At 40.2% G+C, this 20,084-nt stretch overlaps 1 protein-coding gene and 1 long non-coding RNA gene across 11 annotated transcripts in view; one reads left to right on the plus strand and one right to left on the minus strand.

Moving 5' to 3' along the window:
- Window positions 1-20,084, plus strand: part of slc4a4a (solute carrier family 4 member 4a) — a gene marked incomplete at its 5' end in the record, with an annotated part of 69,083 nt that overhangs the window by 27,351 nt on the left and 21,648 nt on the right. For 2 of the 10 annotated variants that reach the window (XM_080893339.1, XM_080893336.1), the window contains 7 exons: window positions 456-616; window positions 7,960-8,139; window positions 10,716-10,811; window positions 11,738-11,814; window positions 17,032-17,189; window positions 18,130-18,217; window positions 19,288-19,442. In XM_080893339.1, coding sequence (XP_080749465.1) covers window positions 456-616; window positions 7,960-8,139; window positions 10,716-10,811; window positions 11,738-11,814; window positions 17,032-17,189; window positions 18,130-18,217; window positions 19,288-19,442 — 915 coding nt within the window. Of the gene's footprint in view, window positions 1-455; window positions 617-653; window positions 2,134-2,520; window positions 2,700-2,875; window positions 3,003-3,536; window positions 3,711-7,959; window positions 8,140-10,715; window positions 10,812-11,737; window positions 11,815-17,031; window positions 17,190-18,129; window positions 18,218-19,287; window positions 19,443-20,084 lie in introns of those variants that run through there. The other 8 variants (XM_080893338.1, XM_080893337.1, XM_080893342.1 and 5 more) reach the window with 7 other exon arrangements.
- Window positions 3,843-5,940, minus strand: LOC308403690. Its single transcript, XR_013972956.1, has 2 exons — window positions 5,232-5,940; window positions 3,843-4,441 (listed from the first exon to the last, which is right to left on the minus strand). It is a non-coding gene; the product is annotated as an uncharacterized lncRNA (long non-coding RNA).

Here is a 20,084-nt window from a genome sequence, read left to right on the forward strand (position 1 = left end):
ATTGCAGCATAACTAAGGGAGGATTCAGGGTCACCTGGTCCAGCCCTAACTATATGCTTTATATGCTTTAGCAAAAAGGAAAGTTTGAAGCCTAATCTTCAAAGTAGTAGAAGTGCAATACATACTTGCATAGATATTTTTAGTGGTGGCATTTTTCACCAGGCTCTTGTTCATTGTGACGCTCTACATTCTGACATTATGAGAATAGCTTGGGCTAAAATTAGACTTGTGATGCCTCGAAGCCACCCATACTTACTCTCTAACACTGATATCTCTCCTCTTGCATCCTGACTGTACAGCCTGTTTTTGGTATGCCTGCTTCCCCCCAAGTTAGCAGGTTACTGCTTAGTACATTTCTATAAAATAAAATAATGTAAATGTTTATCCAAGACTATGATAAAAAGATTTTCATGTTAAATCGTGTGCCTGTCTGAGTCTTTTTTCTTTAAATCCAGGTGGATCAAGTTTGAGGAGAAGGTGGAGAAAGGTGGAGAACGCTGGAGTAAACCTCATGTGGCGACGCTGTCCTTACACAGCCTATTTGAACTGAGGACATGTATAGAAAAAGGCACCATCATGCTGGACCTGGAAGCTTCTACGCTACCCCAGGTTGTTGGTAAGCTCATCTCTTCAAAAATAATTTGTTTGTTTTTTTTCTTTTTAATTCCAGCAGCTACAAATTAATTTAACCCATCGAGTGATTATCGCCATGATGTGTAATCACAGCTGTAACAAATTCATATAAAGCTGCAGTTCATCCTGTGATTATGAGGTTAAAAGTGCAGTAGAACACCTTTTACTTCAATAATAGATGTGTTGTATCTTTAAAAGGTTATGTTCACATAGTTCAACCACAATGGTTGAGAGAAGGTTAAAGTGGAAGGAGCAGCAGGACCAAAGTGTCTTCATCCCACTTCATATGTAAATTAAAGTGGTCTCACTGCAGAGATACATAAGTGGACAATGTTTCAGCTTCATCTCCTGGTTGGGGCTATGATGGGAACCTCAGACTGCATATAAATGATGGCTATAGCCACGGTGATCTCATCCAGCATGTGAAGCCCTCTTTTAAGTTATTTAATTTAAAGTTATTAGCTGATGGTACTTTACCAAGTCATGACATTTGTCAGATAATTTCATGAAAAATTCAACCTCAACTCTGCTTTTAAAAGCTGAGACTAGTGATGCAAACTTTTAACTTCGATAACATTTAAACAAATGTGTTATTTTTAAAAAAAAAACAGACCCTGAAGAGCTGTTGTGAAGGGCAAAATGGGCTATAGTCCGGTGGCCAAAACAGAACAATGCTCAATAAAACCCCCCAAACCTATGGAACTCCAAAGTGTTCAAAATTAAATAAATAAATAGGTCAAGATGAAATAAATAACTATGTGAATAAATAAGACACAGATATGTAATGTGAGAATGATATTGTGAAATAATGGAACACATTTTGAAAACAATGCTCATTATTGTGAAACATATTACATTCTGCTATATATATTTTCTTATTATTGTGAAATATTATTTCATGGTCATTATTTTTCACAATAACAGAGATTATTCCTGAGGCATTTTATTTATTTCCAGCCGTTTATATTCCAAAATGACCTTTTTTCAAAGTCAGTCTTTATTTCAAAATCCCGTTTTTCCCGATGGTCTATTTATTTCATAATGCGACTTTTCAGCAGAATGACTTTGTCTGTCAATCAAGAAAGACAGGGCGGAGCCAGTTGTGTGATTGGTTGCTCCTTTACTCAGACGTAAGTAATAGCACATGAATTGTCGATTTAGGTTTAATGGTGCAATGCATCTCCTATGCAGCTGGCGGCAGTATGCAGCTCAAAATAAACTTAAGGCACCGACAAATGCAAAACACTGGGCGCGAATAACGTTACAGGTGTATCAATTCTTGTGAAGGGCATGGCTGCAGGAAACAAGTCCGTTTCTGAGTTACTCAGAGAACTTGCTAACCGCTTAGATTGAACGTCTTCACCTCAGTCTGCGTATTGCAGCAGTGTACTGGAGATGAAGTGGTCCCTGGTCCAAGTTCTCATCACAACCGCACAGTGTTAACGTTAGCAAATGCTAACGCTATCACAGCTAGCTCCACTCCACGAAACGCTGTTCAGGGTAAGTAACGATATGTTATTATTGCTTGGTTAGTCTGTCTGTCTGGCAAAAATGAGCTTTTTAATCAGTTTAGTCACAGATTTTTTTTTTAATACTGTTTTTTATCATAGCAAAGAATTCTATAAATTAGGTAAGAGAAAATAATTGTCTTCTGGGTTAATGTCTGTATTACTATTTACATTGTTGTAGGTAATAGTTATTCATGACTGTTTTAAAGTGGCTTATCTTCTGTGCTAATATGGAAGACAAGTAATCTATGTGAAAGAAAAGAAAGCAATTTTAGTTCAACGTAGTGATTTTGTAAGTGGGTATAATTTGAAAATGCTTTTACTAGTACAGTGGATGTTCTTTAAATATTTAACATTTAAAGTGTGTGTCACTTTACAGACTCCAACTTCAGTTTTGGTTTGGTCTCACCGTTGTAGGTCATAACACAAACAAGTCGTCAAGTCAAGCAGCTGAGGAAAGGGCTTAAGGAAACCATGGTATGGCCGCTTCTGACAGAAAGATCAGACATCATTCCTCCTTTCTTACCAAGGGAATCAGAGACTGCTCCCTGTTGTGAGGTAAGGTCAGGTCACATCTTTTAACATCTGAATAGTAAAGGTATTTGGTTAATTTATGAAGGATGAACATTAATTGTTGACACAAAACACCAATATACTGTTTTGTATGCGTGGGTTAGTTGAACAGCTGGGTTACATTTAATAAAAATACACCTAATGTTGCTGATGCTCTTAAGACTACAAGATAAGTAAAGCTATAAAATGACTGTGGCCTGCCACAGAAGATGAAGATGAGGAAGAAGAGGAATGCTCTCGAGGATAAATGCAGAGTGGCAGGTTACCTTCGGTCCTTCATTGAAAATGGTAAGTCTGCTGCGATAGGTATTTTGCCATTGGTTTTCTCTGATTATACTTTGGTAAATTACATACAGTCCAGTGATCTTGGGTCATTAACAAAGTACACTATAGTAGAGCTGGGCGATATGAGATTTTTTCATATCACGATATTTATTTTTATTTATTTTTTTATAAAAAGGACAAGAGCGGTGAGGTCTATCGCAATAGTTTAATTTTTCTATTGAGAAAAAGTTATTTCGCAATACATATCGTTATCGTTCTATCGCCCAGCTCTACGCTATAGTATAATTTTGTTTTGTTATTTGCTCCATGCAATACATAAGAGTGGTGGCATTATCAGTTGCACTAGAATTGTATGTAGACTACTTTTAGCTTTGTTAACATAAAAATATCTATAAAAGCTACAACAGCAATTTGAGTGGGGCAAAAATGTCTGGTGCCCTGTATGTAAGTGGTCATCTTTTATGGTATTTCTCCATAAAAGATTCAAAATAATGAATATAGGATGTCATTATAGTTTAAAACAATCTTCTGTTGCAGCATCTTGTGCACAACAAAAAGCCCTCATCAAGTTTTGGACAGGATGGGAAGTCTTGCCGAGAAATGACTGTGGAAGTGGTCAACAGCAATCTTCCAAAGTCTTCCACCGGTTTTGAAGTACTACGTCTTCCTGCACACTACTGTACCTATGAGTCATTTCTAATGGACATTCAGGTGTGTCTCAACTCTGACTCAGGTTTTGGTCTGGTTTACGATTGATTCCATAACCACATGGTAAAATTAGACCATTTCTTCTTTCTTGCATCACATTACTGTACTCGGTGTTCAAAGAAACGGACAATCTAGTGAGTTCTAGTTCTTTTTAATACACTTGACAGTGAAAAATACAGAGTACAGGTGTGCATTTATGGCTTTTTTAATATAAACTGATGAAGAGTTCAGATATCAAAATCAGTTGTTCACTGTACATTATAAATTACACAATATGTTTTGTTTATACTCGCTACTGATACAAAAAAAATTTCTAGAAAAAAATTATTTGAATTAAGATGTTACACTACTCTACTGTGTTCATTGTATTAAATCTGCTCAGAGTTGACATGTACTGTATATCCAACCAAGAAATGAATATCATTAAAGTGACAGCTGTATAAAACAAATCCTGTTTTATAGCCACTCACTGTTTTGTTGAAAATGAAATTGGTTATGCTGTTTTGAGTCAGTATTAGCTACAAAGCTGTAGAAATTTAAAAAAAAAAATCCTTCTGACATAGAAACTGATTAAATGTAATAATGTCTTTCTACAAGTGATTTTGAAGTATTGGTAGCACAGCAGGGTCTTGTTCATTCAGTGCATCTGGGAGCTGAATCTCAGGAATGGTGATCTCATTTGATGGGCAGCGATTATGTTGTCCTGTCCAGTCCACACCATAATCCTCATCAACCTGAAAGAGCATGCACATGTTTTAAATCTAAACTGAAGAGGTGTTTCCTGCAGCTGTTCCTAGATGGACTTATTGAGTCTGCCAGGGCCTATGTGAGTTGCTTAGGCATTGGCTACCAACTAATTATTCATTCACCCATTCTAGGTCAGGATTGGTTCTCTTCAGGTATAACAAATTTAACTTTGTTTAAAGTATTGCCATCTATACCTGACAGGTGGGATAAAAGAGAATGGCTTGGGAGGCGCACAGCAAATCTCAAAGTTTTCCAATTAATGCTGAAAGAACCAAGGATGTAAATGTATTCTTGTTTTAGCTTTACCGAAGACACCAGAGAAAGTATATCTATAATGCTGCTGAAATAGACAAAACCATTTCAATAAACTCGCTATTTAACATCAACCTTGTTATGCGTTATCAGAGAACAATCAACTGCAAACAGCAATGAAACATTCAACTATGTACTATTTAAAGCACTAATGACCCTGTTGTCTAACAAGATGTGATAAGTAAGTAGACTGTGGAAAGCTGGTGGGTCTACTCTCTGTGTAAAAGGTTCCTACAGGCTCCACTGACCCCAGTCTCCGAGTTAACACACTAACAGCTAACACTGCTAAACGTGTCTCAACGCCGAGATGGCGCCGATAGCTTTAGCCGTAGCTGCCCCACTTTAGACAGTAACAAAAAAAAAGTAAGCGATAATAATTCATTGTCAAACGTCATAATTAAGGTCAACACCTAAACAATGCTGTGTACAGAATCACACAGGTGCTCAATTACAGCATAAACTTACCTTAGACCATCCTCCGTCATTTTCCTCCTAATTGTGCTCGGAGACACAGAAAATGTATCGGCAATTACCCCGACGGTTATCCCGGACAGCACTAAAGTCCTGAGTGCTGCACCGGGATTTCTAGACGTGGACGGCCAACATTTGAAGACTGTTCTTCCTCGGCGTATTCCAAACGAACACGGTGCTGAATTGATCTTAAACCTTTGACAATGCTGTCATCGATGCGAACATCTTGAAGAGCAATTATCATCCCAAGCATTTCAGAAACATCTAAACGACTCAAAACAGTATCTACAGGTAAATGATCCCTCTCTATCTGATTTGCTTAAATGAGCAGAACTGGCTGAAGTTCACACCAGTCCGCCATCCTCCGTGACTTTTGACCTAGCACGCTGTTGCTAGCTGCAGTAGCCGTCCGCGGAGCCGGTATCCAGGAAAACTAGTCGATGGTAAACGATAAGCCAATAGGTGCAAAGGTCCAGCCCACTTACATTGATTGACAGACAAAGTCATTCTGCTGAAAAGTCGCATTATGAAATAAATAGACCATCGGGAAAAACGGGATTTTGAAATAAAGACTGACTTTGAAAAAAGGTCATTTTGGACTAAAAACGGCTGGAAATAAATAAAATGCCTCAGGAATAATCTCTGTTATTGTGAAAAATAATGACCATGAAATAATATTTCACAATAATAAGTAAATTTATATAGCAGAATGCAATTTATTTCACAATAATGAGCATTTTTTTCAAAATGTGTTCCATTATTTCACAATATCATTCTCACATTACATATCTGTGTCTTATTTATTCACATAGTTATTTATTTCATCTTGACCTATTTATTTATTTAATTTTGAACACTTTGGAGTTCCATACCAAACAACCCCAAAAGCCCCCAAAACAAACACACAAAACACGACGTAAGTGTTTTTGGGGAGACAATAATGTGACGGACACTTCCACAGCTGGTCCGTCATGTTATTGTGTCCCCAGAAACACTTCCATTATGTTTGTGTAATTGACCTCTCAGGGCCACCGTACTACAGATACCGTGAAGGTTTTTTGTAGCAGGGTGTGTCACTACCCGATCGGTACCGGAAACCCGATCGGTACCGTGCGAAAGGCCACTACTCCGGGTAGCGACAGGGTGTAAAGTTTTAACATGGGAGTAAATGGGGGTTGACTCACCTTTGCAGCAAGCCTCAAGTGGCCATTCATGGAACTGTAATAGAGCGACCTCTATGGAAATATTTTAAGTTTTTTTTTTTGAGTAAATAAATTTTATTTTTCATTTTTTACCATTCCATGAACTCTAAACTTTGAATTATCTCTATGATTAGAAGTAAAATTATTTTTGCTGAGTCTGAATATGAAGAAATTGAATTTTTGGGAGATACAATATAAAATGTAAATACGTCTGGATCTCTATCCCTAAAAAATCGTATTACTTAACAAAGTCCAGCACAAAAGTGCTTTAGAGTGTGAAAGAACTGAACTGACAGATTTCTTTGATGTAAGAATATTTTTTTCTGCGGTTTGATCGTTTCGTTTTTTCTCCCTTACACATCACTATTTTTTACTGCTGCGTAACGATACTAAAGGTCAGCATCTTCCTGCTCTGAAACAACAGCCCGTCTGCCAGCTTGATTAAATCAGCTGTGTGATGTGCAGCGTGTGCAGAGCAGGTCGGCAGGTTCACGGATTGATGCGCATCAAAACACTCAGGTTTCTTTTCATTCCCGTCTTTTAAGAGCGAGAAAAGAGCTGAGTTGCAGGCCATGCTGTACTTTACATTACAGCACTAGTTGACTATAGTTTGGACTAAATGGCCACACAAAAACTTCCTAATCTGAGGGCAGCTAACCTTCTCCAGTTGCTCTAAGATGATTATATCTCTGTGTCCTCCTATCTCATGCCACCACCCCAACATTTTTGTCTGCATGAGGGAGCAGGAAGAAGAGTTACCACTTGGAGTGATTAATGTGAAGTAATTGTCTGTGCTGCGTGAGCTGCACTGGGCGGAGTGGAGCTGGGCCTCTTGCTCTGAGGCCTGCTGACTTGACTGATAGGCCATTAACAGCACTACCCTTACACAAGAAGAGGAACTGCCCCGGGCTGCTTTCATTCAGCATTCAGGCTTCTGACCTTCTTTTCAAAAATAGACTAGACCTTTTGATTGAGCCATTTCATGATGCCATAAAGAGGAGCATTAGAGTCTGGGAGGCACTAATTGAGTCCTTAAAGTATGAAGAGACTTTTATGGTGACCTGTTTTGGGTGATAGTGTTGCCAAGTCTACCTTTTTGAGTAAAATGCTGCAGGGTGGGGAAAGAAAGAGACCCCAAATTAAAGTGTCATTTGACAGAACAGCACAATATAATTTTACTCTTTGTGCTCATCTTTTAATTTATAAAACTTGAAACAGGTGGCACCTTTGCAATAAACTTAAAACAATATTTTATTTTTGTTCATGTTGCAAAAAAGTGTTTATTCAATCTAACATGTTAAATTTCATGTTTTGTTTATATATATATATATTTTTTTTTCTTTGGATTCTTCTGAATTCTTCTGCTCCTAATTAAACCTAAAGCTCAAGAAATTAAGCAGTAATTAAAAAATGCATCCACAGTGTCTTTGCTTTAATGCAGAGTATTTAAAGCCTGCATTTAAACTTTAACTCAGCTTTTCACCTTCTCTTCCTCGCCTCGTCTCTTTCTGCATTTTCAGAGATGATCACTGACAACCAGATAGAGATCGGCCAGCTGAAGGCCGAACTTAAGGACAAGGTGATGTACACGTTGCTGCGGAAACATCGCCACCAGACCAAGAAGTCCAACCTGCGCTCTCTGGCTGACATCGGGAAGACGGTGTCCAGTGCAAGTAGGCTGTTTTCCACCCCGGAAAATGGTAATACTGATGCCAGTTTGGTGCAGTCTTAGCTTAAATAATTAAAGCTCGATTGCTATTTTATAAGAATAAACTAATTGCAGAATGGAGTCGACATTGAATTTTGTTAGGTGAAGAAAAAGATGTAGAGTGGGTTCTGAGGAATACCACAGTGTGTTATAAGGGGCACACTGCTGCCCTCCTCTGCATGAACCCACTAATGGGGCTTTAAACACAGTTCCAGCTGGAACCAGCAGATGAGGGAAAACACTAAAGAACCAACCTGAATAACTCGACCTGCATTAACACCAAAGCTAAAGAATAATTGAGTAAAATTAGTAAAGTTCAGAAATGTCTTTTGCACTTTAACGCTTTAAGTGGACTCACTGCAGGGTACTGTACTAACTACATAAACAGAGGTAGAGGTTTAAAGGGGACCTATTTATTAGTCATCTACAGTCAAGTATAAAGGAAGTGCACCCTCTGTCAATTCTAGGTTTTTTGTATCAGGACATAATAAAAAAAATAATCGTATCCTTAACAGGTTTAAACTCATTCAATACAACATCAGATGGACAACCTTAATTAACCTTAATTCTGATGATCATCAGCAAGTGTCAGTAGCTCTATAGCAGGGGTGGGGAACTCCAGGATTTAAGGGTGTCCTGCAGGTTTTAGATCCTGGAGGTAATTTAGCCATTTAAATCATCTGTGTTGGATCAAGGACACATCTAAAACCTGCAGGACAGCGGCCCTCGAGGCCTGGAGTTCCCCAACCCTGCTCTACAGAGATATGCATGTGATCAAGGATACTGTAAAAAAACACAAGACCAGACTCTGTAGGCCTCTGTTAGCTTTTTATGGCAAAGTTCATGATGGTACAAAAAAGTAAAGAAGTAGTGTTTGGAAGGGCAGCCAGGAGAAAGGCTCCGCTCTCTAGAAGGAACATGGCAGGACAGATCAGGTTTAAGTTCAGTCTGACCAAGCAAACTTGTGGAACAATATCCTTTGGACTGAAGTGGATGCATTTGGCCATAATGCACAGTGCCATGTTTGGAGAAAACCAAACAGCTGATACCAGCTGTCAGCACTGGTGGAGGGGTGATGAGCTGGGTTATTTTTCTGAGTCACAGGACCCGGACACCTTGCACTCGACCAGTCGATCAGTCGAAGTATCCTACAGTCCGACGTGAGGTCATCTGTCCTATGACCAAAACATGATATAAATTTGTTCATGCAAACTGGTCATTAAAACAGAAAAAGACAAGTCCAGACCTGAACATGACTGAAGAACTGCAGCGGGACCTAAAGAGAGCTGTGCATCAAAAAAATGCTCACTAATCTCTGTGCACTGAAGCAATGCTGTAAAGACGACTGGCCAACATTCCTCCACAATGATGTGAGACTGATAAAGTCATAAAGAAAGATTATTACTTCGAGTTATTACGTTCTTCCACAAGCTGTTGTTAATTTTAGAGCCTGCTCAGATGATTTTTTATGTCCTCATGCATAAAACCTTAGAACTGAAAGAGGGTTTTTTTCAACCATAGCCGTTGCAGTTGTTCTTACATCTGATAAATAAAGTCACATGAACAAGTCATTTCTGTAAACCTTAACTTTAATATGAGAGAGAACAATGGGTCCTCTTTAACTCTGAAGAAGTGAGCTGGGGCAAGACTTCACGACCCACAGGAGTAATCATAAACCTGAAATCATAGGATTCTGGTGTTTGCTACTTTGGTCACAATCTTCTAGATTTACGATTCATGTTAACAGTAACGTTTCAAATCAATTAACTCTTAGTTTTGATTAAATTCATGGAAATGCATGTTTTATTTACAGAGCTGTCACTTTGTTTTGCTGAAAGTTGTCAGAAAATTAACTTTTTTTAAAAATTCTTCATTAAAAAATAATCATTAGTTCACTCCCGGGATAAATTTCATTTGTCCCGGGATAAATGAAATTTCACTCTGGCACAAAATCTTCAGAAATATCTTGATGAAGAACTCAAAGTGACAGCCCCACCACACAGCTCTTACTGATGTTAACAACATGTGGATTAGTAGTCTGTCAAATATTGATTTACTAAATGTTTATTGTGTTGACAGTGGAATGAATCTGTTACTAGTCATGGGCCTTTGGAAAGTGAAGTTATTTATTAGCCACTATCAGATTTCAGGAACTTTGACGATCAAAGAAAAGGCTTTCTGTGTTCATGACCCAGCTCTAGCTGTGCTCGTCCTCTTATCACGGCAAAGATAAGGAGCCACTCTGATAAATATTGCTTGATTACCATCTTTTCAAGGATAAAGTTTATTTTCTGACTTATTAAAGTGCAGGTCAAACTTCTGTCCAAAGACCCATGATGTCCTCATTTAATGATGCCCCTCCTCTTTCCTCACTGTATCTCTGCACGGCTTGTCAATTGCAGCAATATCATGTCTTCACATATTTTAACAGCCACTTGATCTTTTGTGCATTTAACAAATCTTCTGCTTTGGCTCAGCGGGCTTTTCTGTCAACTCTGCTTTCCATCTCTCTTTCGTCCTCTTTGCTTCCCTGGATTGGCTTTGATAACCTGCTGCTGCCACTAAAAGCCCGCAGTCCTCTCGAGAACTCTGTGACTTGCCTGTCAGGTCGCATCTCAATGGAGGACTTGCAGACCCAAAGGAGTTCCAGTATGGACTGGCTCAGTAAGTTCACTGAAGTCTACATTCACACTGCAGACCCCTGGTGAGCTTCCATTTGGCGACAAAGAAACGAAGACCAGAGAGTTCAAATTTAGTCTCAAACTGAGGCTTTTTTAAAAATACAGACAGCGGATCGTAAAGTTGTGTCCGAGGGCATCTTTGTGCTGATGACCTGCAGCTTGAATGTAGTCACGACTAGCTTGAAATTTCACTAGATGCAAGTACTTGATGGTGAATAATCCCTGTCAGCTCAGGTTGTTTTTAAAGAATATTTTCTCTCACCTACACTACACCTATAAAAAAAATTATCTGGCTGCATCATACTGACATGCACGTTATTACCAACAGTGCCAAAGGTGCAGATGCATGAAAGGCTGCAGTGGCACCAGATTGTTGCATTCTTTGAGGTTTTTCTTTCCCTCGGATCTCTGGACTGAAGCCTGTTCTGCTGTCACATTTCAGGATCATCTTCTACTTATTTTGTGTCTGCACCCATTAAGTCCATCCACAGAGTAAGGCTTTAAATGTGACAGTAAGAATGATGACACTAGATCTCATTATTATCAAAGCACAACAAGCTGATTGAACCTCAAGAAAGATGCATTAATAATGGTAATTTTACTCTTCGTTTTTGACCTCCTGCCTTCTTTTATTTGAAATTCAAAGTAAAAAGTTGATATTTGATCTGATCACACATTTTATACCCGACGGGTTAGACCTAAATATCGGCCAGTTACTTTATCACAGACAATAGCTTTTGTCCTACAGCTTGCACGAGTATTTCTGTTGGATTTTTTCTTCTTTTGGCAAAGCATGTAAGGAGCTAATTGTCTGGGCCACTTTGGGTTTCTGCCTCTTTTCCTCTTGAGTCTTAGACCACAGTGGGGGTGAAGCTGGTCTAACTAGTCAATGTTGCCCTGTCTGAACAGATAGTCCCACCACAACTCCCAGGAACCTGACATCCACCAGCCTGAATGACGTCTCTGACAAACCGGAGAAAGACCAGGTAAGTCGCCCTCATGCATCTGCTGTACTGTTTCTGGACACCAACCCTCACCAATCCATCAGACTCAGTGGTGAGAGGTTTATATTTCCTGGAAAATGAAGGGGATGGATCTCTGTATTCCCAAGTTCCCAGTTTAAGGTGGTGTAGTTGTAACAATACGCTTGATTATTTTTATTAATCTGTTTTATTCTGAAACATTTATAATGAACCAGCTTGTCTGATTTCTCGAGCTTGAGGCTAAAAACAAGCTAGTGCATTGGCAGAAGAGATGAGAAAAGCCTGACTAGACTCCATGACAGAGCTGCATGGTGTAGGCTGGATGTAACAGAGCTGAGGAGGCCCGTCGGAGTATTTCGTGGTTGTTGCTTCACAGCAGAGATAACATTGTCTAAAGTGCATTGTTCCAGCTCCTGGTATTATCACCCAGCCTGCTGTAGCTGCTCTGAACCTTCCCCGCCTTTTCCTTTGATGGTTAAAGTGGAAATTTTTGTAGCAACTTTAGACTGCAGTGAGGATCAGGCTGTGGCTGATAAAGGATGATGTCATCAACAGCAAAGAGAGACTGAATTTCCTCTGCAGCCTTACAGTCGACAGCAGCGGTCCCCAAACCCCGGGGCACGGACCGGTACTGGTCCGTGAGTCGTTTGGTACCGGGCCGCGAGAGTTGAGGCTTGGGTGTGAAACTGATGGTTTTCAGGGTTTTTAGTGTTATTGTTTTTATCGTTGACTCGGTTTCCCTGGGTCTTTTCCCACGTGTTATCAATAAATCTTCTTGTTTTGGTACTGGTTTTATTTTGTTGTATTTATCTGCGACACCTTAAAGGGCGGTCCATGAAATGCTGTTGGCCATAAACCGGTCTGTGGTGCAAAAAAAGTTGGGGACTGCTGGTCTACAGTGCCATTAAACTGTGTTTGCACCGTTCCTGATTTCTCACTTTTAGTTCAAACAAATTTTAATATCAGACAAAGATTACTCGAGTAAATACAAAATGCAGTTTTCAAATCATGGTTTAATTTATTAAGAGGACAAAAAAGACTAAAAAACTTTTTCCTACCAGCCCTCGGTGAAGAAGTAACTGCCCCCTAAACCTAATTACTGGCTGTGCCACCCTTGGCAGCAAGAAGTGCAGTCGGGTGTTTGTGATAACTGTCCGTGAGGCTTTCATGTGATTGTGGAGAAACTTTGGCAGAATCTTTTTTGCAGAATAGTTTTCATTCAGCTACAGCTGGGGGGATTTGCCTGTTAAAGGCATACCAGAGCATCTCGGGCTTTGAGGAGTCTTCACCAAACCCTTTATTTGTCTTTTGAGCCATTCTGAGGTGGAGTTGCTGGTGTGCTTCAGATTATTGTCCTACTGCAAAACCCAAGTGCACTTGAGCAAAACTCATGGCTTGACATCCTCCTTCAGGATTTTCTGGTAGAAAACAGAATTCATGGTTGCATCAATTACAGCAAGTCTTCCAGATCCTGAAGCAGCAAAGCAGCCCCGGGCGAACACATTATCACCACCATGTTTGACTGTTGGTGTGATTTTCTTTTCATGAAATGCTGAAGTAGTTCCACACCAGATATAACAGGTATGAAACCTTTTGTTTCATCGATCCACAGAATATTTTCTTAAAAGTCTTGGGGATCATCAAGATGTTGTTTGGCAAATCTGAGCTATGTCTTTGTATTGTGTTTGGTCTGCGGTGTTTTTCTCTTTACATTTTTACTCTGTGTCTTTCTTATTGTCTTTTGGATGCTGAGTCAGATGAGTCATTGTTGGGCTCTTGGAGTAATTTTTGTAGGCTCACCACTCCTGGAAAGGTTCACAACGGTTTCATTTTTTCCATTTATTTTTTCCATAATGGCTCTTACTGTGTTTCACTGCAGTTCCTTATAAATGGCTTTGCAACCCTTTCTAGACTGATAGAGACAGCTGTAGATCGTGGCATGATGCGTTTCATTTTGAGATTGTTGAGCCTACTTTACTTTGTCTTGTTTAGCAGGAATCAGTGACATTTGTTACTGAGTCTAGAGGAATGATTCTCACTTCGGGTGCGGATGAGCCCCAGTTCATGTTACAACCCGTCTAGGGGCCAGGTCATAGCATGGATGAGGCACTCGCTCCCCCACTTCCTCAACTGTTACGGAGCACTGCACCCGGCGGCTGTCACAGGCGTGGCTGCTCAGGCGTTAGGGGAAGCACAAGAACCTCTCTTGCCGGCGGTGCTCCAGGCTATATTTATAAGACGGGTCCTCCAGCTGGAACCAGTCATTCCGGAGCCATACTTCCACGCACCAATCGCAGCAGGGATTTACCATAACACAGTGAGCTGTTCAGACAGAAACAAACACACATGACAGGTGTCGTAACCCAGGTTTTAAACAATAGGGTTCATCACGAATTACGTGGAGGGGGCAATGACTTTTTCACAAGGGCAGGTGGATAGTTTGGATAGTTTTCTTCCCTTAGTGAATGAAACCATCATTTAAAAACTGCAGTTTGTATTCACTCGGGTTATCTTTGTCTGATATTAAAATGTCTTTGATCTGAAACATTTAAGTGCAAAAAACATACAAAAAATGGAGAAATCGGGAACGAGGCAAATACTTGGCGCTGTTGCTATATTTAGATCATCTAACACGCCCACAGGACATAACACAGTTTTCCTCTGGGTTTTTGTCAGAGGCTTCCACACACTTGAGACACGCTGCTCCTTTGCCCTCACGCTATCTTATCCTTACTACTTGTATGCCAACATGTGTAGTAGCATCTGCAAAGGTTGTTTATTACCAAAGTGTAGCTCCTGGAATATTTCTCATGTAGTCTACCTGTGTGAGTCAGAAATGTGACATGTAAACTCTTCTGACTGGATAAATGCAAAAACATTGTAGCTGTGCTGATTACTAAAACGAACAAATTATTTTATTTTCCAGACTGAGTAGATTTAACAAAGTCAGATTAATCTAAACTAATCAGTGAGTTACTTTCTCATGAAAATATCCAACCCAGTATCACGGCAAGATGGAGAATAGACACACCAGTCGACCATGTCATAGCATGCAGAAATTGCATTACCACCAGGGGGCGCTAATACATTTAAAGCCGTGAGGTGAAGATCTACAGAAGCTCAAAAAAAGTACATTCCAAAGGCCTTAAGCAGTTAATGTGTACATACACATATAAATGTGATAATAATGTCTGTTAAACACTCAAATAAAATCTCCCCCTGCTGTTACTGCAGAGTACTGCAACTTACTGCAAATTCTGCATGCGTGTCATACGATTCATAGAAGCAAAGTGCCAAATGGACACAGTGGACCGGCGTTTCTATTACACGTTTTGTTGTGATGTTGGGTTGAAATGGCAGCTCTTCTCTGGACTGTACTCTATGCATTCTCATTGTATGTATTGTCATATTCCATGTGTCATGTTACCCCAGTTCACAGCAGACAATGTTTTATATGCCCTCATCCCAGACGAGGCCTGTGGGAGAGAGGAATTAGGTCAGAGGGACCCAGTGAGTCTCCTGTGGGACAGATTAGAGACTCCCAGGCAGGAAACGAATCTCCTAAACCGAAGCTCCTCCACACCCACTCAGCCCATAAATACCATAATGACGTTTCCACATGGAGCGATCGTGACTGATAACTTGTTGCTAATGTAGAGATAAGATAAAGACGGGAGCTGTTCAGATTAACATACAGAGACTGCAGCCACTCGAGGTGCACAGATGAATTACAAACGTATATAATTAATTTTCTCTTCACAGTGTATTACTTTTGCAAGGACTTACAAGTATTAGTTTAAATTTGAACCTGAGTAACAACATCTAAATATTATATTGTATCATATTCAACAAACGCAGTTCTGAAAATGTTGGGATGCTTTTAGTGGGTTTTTGGTGCCTCTAATTTCTTAACACGTCACATCTCAGATCTCACTTTGATCTTTGCACTGGCTCATTTTAAACGTGCTAATAAACATTTCAGGTCCATGCATATTGCGTTTGTGTCTTAGGGCAGTAAACAACAGATTCAGGTGTACGTGGTTTACGAGCGCGGTGTGGATTAGCTGGGATTGGACACAGGCCGTGGTGTGCAGTTACACAGGTTTAACCTCTTGACTTGAATCATTTACAGACAAACTCTTTGCCAAGATGGCCCAACAGCCTGTGATTGGATCTGTTTGGCTGTTAACAGTGGAAGGTCACAAGTTTATGGGATTTCAGTCCTTAGACGCTGAGAAAGCCCAGTATGTCATCTGCATTTGCTTGTCATTTGAATATGTATGTTAGTCTGTGTGTACAGCAGGCTATCTAACGTCTTTTAGCAGCATCAGTCTGACCGCACCAAGCTGGCAGAGCTGCTTTTCAAGTCACTTTTAATAGTATTTGTTACTCAGTTTGGTGCCTCAAAACTTGTCTGGACCGATAATTGTTGGTTGCCAACAAGAACTCTAGAGCAGCGCTCTCCAACCCTTTTTGCGCCACGGACCGGTTTATGCCCGACAATATTTTCACGGACCGGCCTTTAAGGTGTCGCGGATAAATACAACAAAATAAAACTAGTACCGGTACCGAAAAAAAGAAGATTTATTCATAACATACGTGAAAAGACCCAGGAAAACCGAGTTAACGATAAAAACGATAACAAAATAACGCTGGAAACCGATTAAAAACCCTGAAAACTATACATTTCACACCTGAGCCTCAACTCTCGCGGCCCGGTACCAAACGACTCACGGACCGGTACCGGTCCGAGGCCCGGGGGTTGGGGACCGCTGCTCTAGTGCACTAAAAAGGATAAAAAAGAAAACATTAAATCCACGACTGCAACAAAAGCATGAAAAAAACAAACCTCTGAAAAATGACCGAATCCAAACTGAAGCCGTCTTTAACACCTCACTGGTTTACTGCCGCCCCTCTCTGTCTATGCAAACACATTAATGACATAAGGATGAGCCGTCGTACAGATAAAAGTCCCATGAAAGACACACATGTAGCTGACCTCCTGGCATGTCTGTGTCATTACGTCGAGAAGAAATGCTCATTTTACTGCTTGCTTCTTATTTAGGCACCATGGGGGACGCCTGGTTTGGTATTTAACCTGAATGGGATTGCCTCGTTTGATATAGGTTTTTTAATTTCGAGTGCGTGCTTCTAGACGGCTTGCTGGTGTGAACGGAGCACCTCTCAACTCCTGTTGCTTTTCTCTTTTGTGCTTTTCAGCTGAAGAACAAATTCATGAAGAAGTTGCCAAGAGACGCAGAAGCCTCCAACGTGCTGGTGGGGGAGGTGGACTTCCTGGACGCGCCCTTTGTGGCGTTTGTTCGTCTGCAGCAGGCCGTGATGCTGGGAGCCCTGACGGAGGTTCCTGTTCCCACAAGGTGCCTGAAATTTTGTCCAATCCAGACTCCTGGTTGTCCGTTTGCAACCTGGATGTGTTGTTTATACATTTTGACAGGAACCTAATACGTTTTCCTTATTTTCTGTCACGTCTTCTGAATGTGAATGAATCAGAGTGGATATCTCAGGCACACAGCTCTGACAATGAGCACAGGAGGCCGATGTTCAAATCTTTCTTTTGAGAGCGGCAGCCAATCAGAATAAACCTAGCTTAAAGGGAAATGATGATAATGTTGAACTGTGAATCATGCAAAGCTGCTGTAGCATCACAGTCCACCAGTAACATAGTAACTGTGGAGCTTGAAATAAGCTCCACTGCAAAATCCAATAAAAAGTGGATTATATGATAATTCCGGATATTTTATTATGATCAACAAACAGTAAAATATGAAAGAGTATTGCATCACAGCTGTAAAACACAGATGTATGACGGTGTTTCACCTGATATTTGTTCACTGAAACAAGCATCATAAAGTTTGATCATTGACACCTGATGTCTGTTCTCATATTTAAGCAAAGGAGCCATAAAACAATTTAACTTTCAGTACTTTTCAGTGAAAGTATTTAAAGCTAGTTCATGGTATTTATACGACAAGGCCTCAGTTATGGTGTCATATCCATTATATCATCATTTGTTTATTCTTATAGTGAGCAACATCCTTTACTGCTCGTATCTGTATTGGAGAGTAGCTGAATAGATGATTGTCATACAAAGCAGCATCTTTGCAGCCAGAACAAAACAAAAATGTCTCTGAGCTTCGAGTTATGTTTTATAAACTGCACAGGGACCCCAAGTGTGCGCATGGCATCTGAATAAATGCAAACTGCCCCAAAAAGGCTCTAATTAAAATAAGAAAATATATTTTTAACCTGTAATCTTTTTGTTAAATTTGAACTCTGTTTTTTTTAATGTGGCTTCAGATTTTTATTCATCTTGCTTGGACCCAAAGGCAAAGCCAAGTCGTACCACGAGATCGGCAGAGCGATCGCTACACTGATGTCGGATGAGGTAAGATCTTAGATATTAGACATTAAAATGTGATCCTCACGTAAACCTGTTTAGGATAAAGTGCTGGTGCCAAGTGAACTCTTGGACATCGTGTCTGGGGAACGAGCTGAATCAGTAATCTTTGCAGACATGTCCTAGCTGCAGTAGCAGTTAGCATTATTTTAAGCTCTCCAATGAGGAAAATCGACCTCTTTAACATTTGTATTTGCCAGTATTGAGATAGATATAATCAATAGATACTTTATTGTCCCCACTGATAAACATGGTACACAACCCCAGCTGAAACAAAACAACAGGCATCACACAGAAGTGACCCTGCAGTGTAACCTATGTAGGGTTCATTTATTTCACACTGCTCTGTAAAGTCCTCAGCAGGCTCTTAAACCTACCCGATAGTAGCAGCTCATGCTGAGAACATATATTGTGCTGGATGAATCATAAAGTTTTATTACAAAATGTTTAAAAACCAGTTTATAATAAAACCTGAAACCAGTTTGGAGGCTATAGCGGTCTTTTTAACAATCGCTGCAGTCTGAACTAAGCAAGCTAACTTTGATTTCAGTGACACAGGAGGGTTCCCGTCCCATGCAGTTATCCCACACCTGATTACACTCAATAAAACAAGCCTGATTAAACATGCTCCCCTCCAAACACATGCCAGTGTCTGGAGGAGAACTTAACCAGTGAACCACATTATCCTCCCATGAATATGAAAGGTTAATGTACTGTATCACTGTGGACACTGAGATATTTACAGCACTGTATAATTGAGTGGTTATGAATAACACCTATCGCTTTGTGGGACCAGGTCTTAAATGCAAACTAAATAAAACTAGATGGGACATGCACCTCTTTAATGTTATATTCATGCTGGGGTACATTATGAGAGTTATTGTTTTGATGAAAACAAACTGCATCTCTGTCCCCCTCCAGAGTTTTGGGATTTACCAGATGGGATTAGTTCACAATCCTTAGATCTGATATTGCAGTTTGCTGCCCCGTGACCCTGGATTCTTTGACAGGTGTCTTTTACACTTGAATGCCCCATCTCTCCCCCTCTGTGTGTTCAGGTCTTTCATGACATTGCATATAAGGCCAAGGACAGACAAGATTTGCTGGCCGGTATTGACGAGTTTCTGGATGAGGTGATTGTGCTTCCTCCTGGAGAATGGGACCCAGCCATCAGGATAGAGCCTCCAAAATCCCTCCCCTCCTCTGACAAAAGGTCAGTGAGCTCAAACTTGTCTGTTTTACATGATTCAGATTTGATGATTGAAGAAAAAGCTGCCTGTCACTAAAGAAGATACGCAGAATGGGTCATATCAGAGTTTGTGGGAAAAAAATATGTTAAAAAATAAGCGTTAGTGGTTCAGAGGGAAGTTGTCACTGTGATCTTATCTGAAACCAAAAGAGTTGATTGATTTAAACACCTGGGGCTGTATATTAGTGTGCTGGTCATTCATTAAACCTGTGTCAGCACAAACACTTCATCTAACTTCATGTGACCCAAAGTCTGCTCTAACTCTGGCAGCTTGTGTCTAAAAGAGCCATTTAATAACCAGCAGCATGAAAATATGTCTGCCTAGATGTTAACACAAATCCACAGAGGACCAGTGCGAGATTAGAAGACGTTTGTAGATAAAAGACGGAAAAATGAGGAAAAATGAGATGTTCCAGGAGAGTAAAATCACTGAGGTGCATCCAGGTGGACAACAGTGTTCAATTATGAAAGAGCTGGTTACATAAAGCTGGCATGTAGTAACTCTAGAATAACTTGACCTTCTATGATTCTTCTATGATCGATCGATCTCCCAGCACATACCAGTATCTGTAGGACCTGGATCAGGTACTCTGACTTCCTGCTGCT

This window comes from Rhamphochromis sp. 'chilingali' (genome assembly GCF_963969265.1).
Source record: "Rhamphochromis sp. 'chilingali' genome assembly, chromosome: 10".
In the NCBI taxonomy this organism is placed as follows: Eukaryota; Metazoa; Chordata; class Actinopteri; order Cichliformes; family Cichlidae; genus Rhamphochromis; species Rhamphochromis sp. 'chilingali'.